General features: G+C 38.0%; 1 protein-coding gene and 1 pseudogene across 1 annotated transcript; both read left to right on the top strand.

The window, feature by feature from the left end:
- Window positions 1-8494: 8494 nt before the first annotated feature.
- Window positions 8495-9741, top strand: LOC141630387 (luminal-binding protein 2-like). Its single transcript, XM_074443219.1, has 4 exons — window positions 8495-8706; window positions 8852-9119; window positions 9293-9425; window positions 9528-9741. Exons 1-3 carry the CDS (start codon window positions 8661-8663, stop codon window positions 9294-9296), a joined length of 318 nt encoding a protein of 105 aa, XP_074299320.1. The 5' UTR covers window positions 8495-8660; the 3' UTR covers window positions 9297-9425; window positions 9528-9741.
- On the top strand, window positions 9347-10416 carry LOC141641369 (luminal-binding protein 4-like; annotated as a pseudogene).
- Window positions 10417-11138: the final 722 nt, after the last annotated feature.

The following is an 11138-nucleotide window of genomic DNA, read 5'->3' as shown; positions in this document are numbered from 1 at the left end:
CATTCGGCGAAGCTTCTGTTTTACAGTTTTAAAACCTGGTTTGATTGGAATTCGATGTTCTGCAATGTCCCTATCGATTCCTGGCATGTCCTTGTAAGACCAAGCGAAAACGTCCTTGAACTCGTGTAGGAGGTCGATGAAATTTGCCCTTTCAGTTGGGTTTAAGGTCGTCCCTATCCTAAGTTCTTGAGGTACTAGTTTGGTTCCTACGTTGATGGGTTCAGTGTTCTCTATAACTGGTGCCCCTTCCCTCTCTTGTAATATTTCTTTAACTATATAGGGAGGTAATTCGACCGAGTCTGGGTCAGGATCATCCTTATTATTATAGTAAATATAATTGCATTCAGAATAACACAAAGAGTAAGAAGAATCTAATTTATTCATATTAAATTTTGAAAATAGTTGAAACAAAGAGGCCATCTGTTCAGTAGTCAGTGGCGGTAAAGGGACAGCTGCTGGGACATTTCCCAAGCTACTGTTACTATTCGATGCTATGCTAGGAGAAGTAAAGGGATGGGGAGTGACGACAGAAGGAGACTCTATAGCGACTTATCTAGATTCAGACTCTGATTCTGACTCTGACTCGAATTCGTTGTCTTCAGGTTCTCCTTTGAACATCTCTCCTTCTCCAGTGGTGACTTTGAAAAGCTTTCCTTGGTTGTTGGTCCATTTTATCGACTTTCTCAATCCTTTCTACTAATTTGAACTGGTGTCAGTAATTAGCGCTGTCGGGTTGAAATGGTCATCTTAAAGTATCATGGTAATGATCTCATCCTGCGCGCCCTGAAGAATCGGTCTTCTCCAAACAGAAGGCTAACGGCATGTTCGTCTAAACAAGGTGTTTGACGAGTTTTAACGGTAGGAACCGTTTCTGGAGGGATGAAATAGCAATCGTGGAAGACCTCGATTCTAGCTAGTTGCATTCCTTTATAATGCCAAGGTTCGGAGAATCCGTGAAAGTACTCCTGACTCCCTTCTCTAACGAAGTATCCATTTAGGGTAGGGAGATAGGATCGCGTTTGGATTCCTTTGTCCTTACGGTTCTGGAACTGGGTAAGCATTTCTATGGCTTCTGCTTTCGTGGGCTTGTATCCCAATCCTAACGGTATCCTTTGTGAATTTCCTTCCTTAGAAGGTGCAAAGGTATTCTTCTTGGCAGGATTTAATGGCATCCCTGGGAAGTATCCCTGGGACTTGAGTATGTGGTTAACCACCAAATTGGAGTATGGGTTGAAGTATAGAGGTACTAGTTCGCTCTCTACAAGATTTATGCTCTGAAAGCCCCCAAGCTCATATACTGGGTCTGTGACTACTTGGTTTCTTGACATTTTCTCTATTATAGCCTTGATAGGTGACGAAGTGATCGTCACTACTTTGCCATCTAGAGGAATCTTAATCTTCTGGTGCAAGGTGGATGTTACCGCTTTGGAAGCGTGAACCGAAAGCCTTCTTAGAAGTATATTGAATGATGCTTCGATATCTACTATTTCAAAATTAACCTTTCGCTCGATTGGCCATGTGACTATAGTAAGGTTAACTAGCCCTACTACTTTACGTCGTGTTCCATCATATACTCGAACACCTTGGTTGGTAGGAATCTAATCTGATTCTTTCATGCCCACCTTGTATGCTGTTTTTAGTGGTATGACGTTGACAGCAGAGCTATCATCCACCAAAGTCATTGGTACGTTCTTCTTTAAGCATGTGACTGTAATGTATAGAGCGAGGTTATGACTGGCGTCGAAGGGAGGCAAATCTTCATCTGAAAAAGTAACTGGGTTACTTAGTTTAACTGAATCTTGGAAGACCAAGTTGACTACGTCGTCAGGCGTAGAGTTGTGCGCTACGTTCAATTTAGCCAATGCTTGCAGTAAAGCTTGACGATGGGGAAATGAACTCGCGACTAGTTGCCGGACTGAAAGATCAGCCTTTGTCTTCTGCAGTTGTTTTAGCAAGTGGTCAGTAGATGTATATTCGCTATCATTTGGTGTGATGACATTGGTGTTAGTAACTGGACCATTAGTCGTAGGACCGTTCTGAGAGATATTTTGATATGGACGCCGTGAGTGAGTAAGGTGGTCTTTATCTTGGTCCTAGCTAGCCTTGACTATATCCTCACTAACCTTGACTAGGTAGTGTTCTGTGAGGTATTCATCTTCATCGTCATCGGCCCATATTCCGTTGATGATACTGAGCTCTCTCAACCTGATGATCCCAGCTTCTAGGCTGATTATTTGCGCGACTAGATTGTCAACTACCGCGATTACCTCTTGCATCATAGACTCTTGAGATAGACTTGAAGTTAGTGACACGTTTTCTCTAGGTATGGTGCCGGGATTGCGTAAAGATGCTACTACAGCTTCCAACTCTGAAACTTGCCTACTCACACTTTTTGCCCATGCGATGAAATCGGCAATGGTGGGAGAAATGGTGGAATAACTCCCATCCTTTTCTAGTGCATGAATCTCATCTTTGGCTGGAGAAATGAGGTGTGAACAATCCAAGGTGGATTCTTCGTCTGTGATCATCAGAACTCCAAGAGGATTCTGAGTATTGTTAGGTTTACCTCCGGGAGGTATGGGTAAACGACCATCTTCGATCATATCCTGAAGGACATGTTTCAGTTTAAAGCATTTCTCTGTATCGTGTCCCTTGCCTCTATAATATTCGCAGTATGCGTTCTCATTTCAGAATTTAGACTTCTTTTCTGGGTCAGGTGTAGGTCATATGGGTTGGAGCTTACCTTATTTCATCAATCTTTTCAGAGCATTGGAGTATGAATCGTCAATGTTTGTGAACTTCCTTTACGGGCTATTCTTCTTAGATGATTCGACAAGGTTAACCACATCAATCTTGCTAGTAGAGCCATAAGAACGACTCGTTGAACCTTGATATCCACGACCTACCGTCTTGGACAAGAGTCCTTTACGGATGTCATCTTCAATTCTTAACCCTAGCACAGTCAGATCTTTGGAAGACTTTATGTTTTGGTACCTCAAATGGTTTTCATAAATGGGTCTCAGATTATCCACGAACTTTTCCACAAGAGTGGCTTCGTCTCGACGTTCAACAAGTTGTGTGCTAGTCTTCCACCACCTACTTAGGAAGTCGGTGAAGCCTTCTTTTTCATTTTGGGTAAGAACCTCTAGAGTGCGCATATTAACTTGGATCTCAGCATTATCCGCGTATTGTTTAGTAAACTCAATTGCGGCATCATCCCAAGTGGCAATCTTCTTATGATCCAAAGATTAAAACCATTGCTTAGGAAAGGTGTCGAGAGATGAAGGAAAAATCCTTAGGAACATCTCAGGTTTGATGCTTTTGATAGACATGTAATATTTCAAAGCACGAATGTGGTTCAAAGGGTTTTCATGCCCCTTGAACTTTGGAATGTCAGTCATGTTGAAGTTGGTTGGCAATTGAGCATTCACGGCCTCATACTTACGATTATTCTCCCTGTAGATGTCATCTCTCTTAAGGTACATTAGTTGTACCTCCAATATTGGAGTCGCTTTTCAGCTTCAGTAGGACCTAGTGGAGGGTTGATTTCTTGTTGTCCAACAAAGGGTGGAAGGTTATCATGCACGCTCGCGTCAGGATCATCATTCTCTGCATGGGGAAGTCTAGTTTCTACAGCAACAATTCGGTCTTCAATAGCATTGAGGCGGGCATAAGCTTGGTCTTGGCTTGTTTGGAGACGGATGAGCGCAGCTAGGATTAGATCATTACCATTTCCGGGTTGTTGGGGTTGACCAATAACGCTTGCGTGACTAGTTCCAGGCATCTTGGAAACTGGATAAGAGATCGACGACGAATCAAAACACGATCGACCATTTTAGCACACTTACTCAAAAAGGACTCAACTTGTGAAGTGGGAGTGTGCCACTGTGAGGTTTGAAAATGACAGAATTTAAAACATGTGTGTCGTAAACAACTGTAGTTTAGTTGTAGAAGTGTTGACTCGAGGTGAAATTTTGGAATGGCTTTTAAGGCCCGAATTTTGACTAGAGATTTGGACAGAGTTGCGACTTATTTTGCGCTAATTTAGGCCATTTTTGAAAGTATTTACATTTTAAAAAGGATTTTATTTTACAAGAATTTCGTCATGGTTTTATAAAATGGTGATCACATATATGATACAAACATTCATACAGGCATTATAACGGTATGCTGAATGCATTTAAAGGGTTTAGGCGTAAAAGGTGGGTTGCCATACCAAGCAATCAAACCCTGGTCTATGGAGAGGTCCGTGCCAAACATGAGTAAGGTCGGTTCCTAGTCCATTTCCTCGAGTAGTGAAAGCCCTTGATACAAACATGAGTATGTACCACAGTATTGTTGACGTCAATCGCTATCTATCCTTAGGCCCAGATAAGAATTTGGACCGTCCAGACGGGACGATTGGTCGCATGGGTTGGGTTAATCCCAGGAAGGCCGAATAAAACGACCTAAGAAGGTCGAATAATGAAAACCGATAACTGTCTCATATAAACTATTCCCTAACCTCGTTCAAGTTTCACCCTGGGTAACACGTAAGTGTATCATCTTCAGTGGAGTCGCCAAACTGTGGATATGGGCCACCCGCGCCGCACGCACCCGCGCGTTTTGATTGTGAAATCGTTTAAGGCGGCGACACTTCTCCCACAGAACCTTGGATAGCCAAAGCACGTCATGGGCCGTTACCGATTTGTAAGGTATTGAAACCGATGAAAGGTTGAATAAGCTTGTATTTGTGGAGTCGCCACCAATTTTTATGGGAAATTGGAACCGTTCGAATACCTCCTGCCATGTCAAGACACAAAGTAATGACATGGACACTAAGAACTCGTTACCCTTGGCATTTTATGTCTAAAATGACTCTCGTGGATGTCAATGAACACGGATGTTCACAGATATCTCGAGTAAGGGGTGAGGGTACATATTAGGAAGTCTTTTTTACTGAACACCTAATCCCGCCCGCCTCGTTAGCGGCCTCTACTAATGATTAGGGAAATCGTTCGTATTTGATATGTTGTCGGTTAGATGCATGCAATGCAACAAACAATATTTTTATCCTAACATGTGAAAATTAACTATGTCGGTGAACAAGTAATTAACACTTATTAATGTCGAATTAGGGTTTAGAATTAATTACATATGAAAAACAAATAAATAAATCATACATAATAAATACAATAAATAGCGACAATTGAAATTACAATGAATTAATTGATTTACGTCACAAATATACTTAAGACGGACAATTTGAAGAAAAGAAAAGAAAATAAATAAGGTTAGAAAATATGGGCAGATTAAGAGTGATATTATGATTAATAATCAATTAATTACGCAATTAAAAGATTAGGTCAAAGCGAAAACGGAAGCGCAGGGACAGAACTCATCCCGGAACAGGCGCAGCACTGCTGCGTCCCTTGGAAGAGGCACAGCTATCACTGCGTCTGTTCCTGAGTTGAGTTCTGGCTGTGAAGTCAGAACCGCGGGCTTGTTAATGTTCGTTGGTGTGTTTAATGATTGATTATCAATATTTGACTCAAGTGAAGGTGGTTTACCATGTTAATTATAAATAGAACCGTCATAAAAGCAATGAATACGAATTAAAACAGATCAAAACGAGTTAGAAACGAATTATAAACGAATCGAAGCGAATTAGGTCTATTTATGAAGACGGAAACGAACTTAAAAGAATTTGATAAACTGGAAATAAACGATGGAAAATATGTACAAAGGACGAATTCCAGAAACTTGATATGAACGAACCGAGTCTCCAAAATCCGGGTTTGATTTAGCGACGAAAACCCGCAAATATTGATTATAAGGGATTTAAGTCGTAATAAAACATGACAATTAAAAGAATAATATTAAAAGTTTATTTCGTGCAAAAGGAAAAAAAAGAAAATAAGGTAAAACAAAAGTAACGAAAACAACCGAAAAACTGAGGAAGAAGAAGAAGAGCAGAAGCAGTGGCAGCCTCTGGAAGAGGCGCAGCAGATGCTCCGACCCTTCGAAGAGGCGCAGCAGCTGCTGCGTTTCTTCTCGACGTCTGGTTGCTGCTGATCCGTAAAAACGGTTTGATAAATGGGTTTTAGAAGTCGGTTTTAATCATACTTTTGACGTAAACCTTACAATAATGTGCAAAATAATAAAATACAATAAAAGAATGGGATTTACACCCTCAGACTTATATGATTGACGAAATGAGATTGACTAAGTTAACGTTAGTGATTGCTCGACTCGAATGTATATAGAAAGTGCCCTCGTTAGAGGATTTAGATTAAATTTATTGATGTGTAGTGGTCAAATTGGTCGGTCATGCAACGTGACTTGAACTCAGAATGATCTGAGCTTACGTGGTCGATTGATCAAGCACGTAGGCGTGGAAAGCTTAGAGCACGGTCTTAGAATGAAAAGGGAGAAGAGAAGGGCGGACACTCGCGTGAAAAATATGTGGAACGAAGGTCCCTATTTATACTAAAAAATGTGAAGAGTTTTGGAATGACACAAACTTTGGAAAGAAATCACGGAAAAAATCTGAAAATAGGCAGAAACGAGCTGGGGAAGAGGCGCAGCAGCTGCTGCGATCCTTCCAAGAGGCGCAGCATCTGCTGCGTCATTTCCCCAGAGGTTTCCTCCTGTGGAAGAAAGATTTTCGCGTTTCTTTTAGGGAATTGTGGTAGATCTCTACTTCCTTATTTCATAAAATAAGATTTATAGGATATATTTTACCAAAAGATATAAAATTAAATTATGGAATAAATATCTGGAATATTCTAGGACATTCCGACTCGGCATTATAAACGGTTTCTTAGAAAATGAAGCGGTTTTTGACCCGGGCTCCAAATGAACTCTAATTACTGTCAAAACGACCGTATTGGCGCGTAGATGAAGACCAAGGGGTAGACACAAGTATTTGAGCTATCACTTGACGATAAACTTACGGACTGTCATAAAGCGTTCCGCGTACCAAACATGCGGCCCAATCATCACTGGGTGGTTGGCGGAAGGTGTAGAAATGAGGTTTCTACAGCTCTAAAATATTTAATATAAAAGATTGCTACTTTATTATTAATATTAATAAAAAATAATATTTTGAGATTGAGATTTTTTGTTCAGCATGTTCGTGACCCTCGCAATATGTCAGGCTTTAAATATTTTTTCATTGTTTTAATGTACTCGATCACCTTATAGACATTTATTATAATTTCTTATTTGTTCTAATTAACATATAAAAAAATTATACGGTATAAGTGAAGTGATCATGGCATCAAGAAAGTTTGTCACTTATGTATATTCTCGATTTTTTACTCACAAAGTTTCTTATGTGTATAAGTCTACTATGTTTTTGTACGCCCTAAACAATGAGACCGCTCATTTATTAGACAATGGATATTAATGTTTATAATTATAATATTCTTATTGGTTTAGGTGTATGATAACGTCATATCACGGGTAAACCGAAGAATTTTTTTTTATTGTGAATGCTTACCAAATTCACCAATTAATCTCTTTAATTTATCCCATCTTACCACTTGTTCACTTTATCTGTTTATAAATATTCTATTATATTAACTTTATTTGTTTCAAATATATAAGAACCCAATAAGATATTTATGTTTTTTTTTTAATAAAAAGTGTTTCGTCACATGTAATTTATATACGTTACAGTTTTTTCTTTATCCGTGTCCAATAATATACTTTGAGTAATGGTATAGGAATCATAAAATAATTATATCTTATAGTGTAATATTTAATGTAGTTGAAATCTTTTCGAAATAGGCTACGGCTAGTTAAAATTTCGTCTATTTTAAAAAATTTACTTAGTTTTTTTGAAAATAATTTTGACTAATTTTCGGAAAAGAAAATAATAATTTCGTTAAAGATATTTTGAAAATCACATGTTAATTCTCTTTTAATTATAATCATAGTCGTAATTTATAAGTCTTATAAATTCGGCTAAAATGTATATCAAAATATATTTTAATATATCATAAAATGAGAGATTTATAACGCATTAAAGATCATTGAACATAAGCATTGAATATAATATTTAGTAATAATTTTTTATTAAAGGCAGGTTTCAATTAGTCTTTGTTTTTTCCTTATTTAGTTGTGCTTTATTTAACCGCCGCATCAACTCTAGATGAAAAACTATGATGCCACATGAGCACATTTGGCTATTACATTAAGAAAATACTTCCTCCTATTAATTCATTTTGTCCCCTTCTATTTTTTGCAAGAATTAAGAAAATGATTTTGGAGCACACAAAACACTCTATTTCACTCTACTCCACATGTAATTAAATTTGGACCACACAAAAGTTACCAAAAAAGGAAAGAGAGACAAATCCGACTAGCTTCGATAAGGAAAGAGGGACAAAATAAATGAATAGGAGGGAGTATATGATATGATATGAGGATATGATATGATAGGATATGATTTGATATGATGAGCAGTAGGATGGACGTGTTTATGAAATTTGCGGGATTAGCCCCTAGAACGAATAGAATTCTTTGGATCGATATGTAATTAATCTCCTAATTCTATATAGTAGTATACACTTCCACTTTGACTATGTGTAGCAGTACTTAATCGATAAATACCTCCTCATCCTATTGTATTCTTCCCAATCAATTCGTCATTGCGCAAAACAAGGGGAGTAATCATGCGTTGTAAACCAAGAGATTTAGCTCTTTATTTTCTTATTCAAGGTTACTTTCATCTTTCCTTTCCATAACTACTAGTAATTATATACTTGAATGAAATTATATGACCAGTTTATGTTTTATCAAGTACTCCGTATGAATTATGCTTTATACTAGTAGTTACTAACGTTAAATTTGCTGTGTTAATCAGAATTACTGCTACCAGTTGTAATAGCAGCAGAAGAACCGAAAATAAAAAGAACAGTGATAGGTATAGACCTTGGAACAACATATTCATGTGTGGGAGTGTTAAGGGGTGAACATGTTGAAATTATTCCGAATGATCAAGGTACTTGTATCACTCCTTCTTATGTGGCTTTCACTGACACTGAGAGATTGATCGGAGGAGCTGCCAAGAACCAAGCCTCTCTTAATCCTGATCATACCATTTTTGACGTCAAGCGTCTCGTTGGTCGAAAGTAATTTCTCTATACTATTTCTCTAATCCCGTATTTATTTACACATTATAACGCTTTAGCTTTTAAATAGACTTGACAAAATAGGTCATTGAGTCGGGTTTGTACTATTTTAAGCAATTTATGTTGTGTACGTGTGGTAGTCAGTGAATAAGGATGGTAAGCCTTACTTTCAGGTAAAAATCAAAGACAGCGAGGTTAAAGTGTTGAGCCCTGAGGAAATCAGTGCTATGATCTTGCTTAAGATGAAGGAGACAAGTGAGGCTTTTCTTGGTCAAAACATCACACACGCTGTAGTCACTGTTCCAGGTATATAGATAAAGCGGATTTGGGTCGTTGATTTATTGGTCAGAACGGGTTAGGTCGAGTCTAATCATTTTCCTAAATTTTAAACTCTAATTTTTCTTGCAGCTTATTTCAATGATGCACAAAGGCAGGCTACTAAGGATGCAGGTATTATTGCCGGGTTAAATGTCGCTCGAATTATCAACGAGCCAACAACAGCAGCAATTGCTTATGGGTTTGGACAAGAAAGACAGAGAACAGAACATAAACAGTTCAAAGCAAATGTAAACTATCCAATGGGGCATAATATTTGAATGCATTACATCGAATTTATGATCATTCTTGCATTTCAGAGGAGTACGTCAAATTCAGGTTACATTCGAGGTGGATGCCAATGGCATCCTTCATGTCACAGCAGAAGACAAAGCGGCCAATAACAAGCAAACAATCGCCATTATCAACGACAAGGGTCGCCGGCGTCAGCCAAGAAGAGATTGACCGAATGGTAAAAGAAGCAGAGGAATTTGCAGATGAGAACCAGAAGGTACGAGAAAGAGTAGATGCCAGGAACAAACTTGAAACCTACATGTACAAGATGAAAAACACGGTCGAAGATAAAGACAAGATAGAGTCAGACGACAAGGAGCAGATTGAGACCGCACTGAAAGACACCCTCAACTGGCTGGAGGATAACCAGAAGGCGGAGAAAGAGGAGTTGGAGGAGAAGATGAGAAAGAATTGGAAAGTGTGTGTAATCCAGTGATTAAACAAGCTTATGAGAAGAGTGGTGGTTATTCTTATTCAGCAGGTGATTCTGATGAGGATGATTCCTATACTGAATTGTAGAGTTTATTATATACAGTAGATAGTTTAATTGATGAGTTGTTTTTACTGTTTTATTACTTCATTAGATTCTCTTTTAAAACACTAGAATTTAGGAGATGGAAATTGTATACTGAGGGCTAAGTTAGTTTCAAGGTTAATTGTTTTTGTCTAACCAACATGGAGTGGTTCATCAGAATTCCAAAGTTTGTGATCTTTAGTAGTAAGACATAGGCTTTAATTTTCCTTCAGCAAGAATGTAGCAATGTTCCTTATTATGGAGGTCATGTGCGATTAACATGCAATCCCAGTGCCTTCTTTATTATGGAGAAAAGCGTTTACTCATTTTTATTAGTACCCAATTTCTGATAACTCTAAACACAGTCATTTTATTATTAGAGTTGTTTTCATTCTAATTTGTCAAGTCACTAACTCTAGCTCCTCAAAATCATTCTACAGTCACCATTCTAATACAATACTCGTAAATTTATCACATACTATTATTTTAACACAAATTAAATGGCAACATTACAAAATCATTTTTTTGGGTCAATTGAGGCACAAGACCCAAACAATATAGGAAGAGATTTGAACCTGTGATAAACTACTACTCCCTTCGTTTCGGTCAATTATTGTCCTTTGGTTTTGGCACAAAGATCAAGAAAAGAGGAAGAGGTCAATTACTAAGTGACAAGTGAAACAAATTGAGTGTGAATGATCAAATCTCCCCTACTACTAAGAGAATAAAATTCTCTTAGTATTTTCCCGCCAAGTGCTCCCTACTTTAATGGGCTTGCTTTATGGATTGAAAACACCACAATCACATTCTATGTTGAGCCCACTATTTAAAAATAATCTTTAACTTTTCTAATTAACAATCCTATATGGAAACAAATTGATTTTCCATTGATTGCC

The sequence above is a fragment of the Silene latifolia genome, chromosome 2 (assembly GCF_048544455.1).
Source record: "Silene latifolia isolate original U9 population chromosome 2, ASM4854445v1, whole genome shotgun sequence".
Classification (NCBI taxonomy): Eukaryota; Viridiplantae; Streptophyta; class Magnoliopsida; order Caryophyllales; family Caryophyllaceae; genus Silene; species Silene latifolia.
This window is presented reverse-complemented; position numbering and strand designations above follow the sequence as displayed.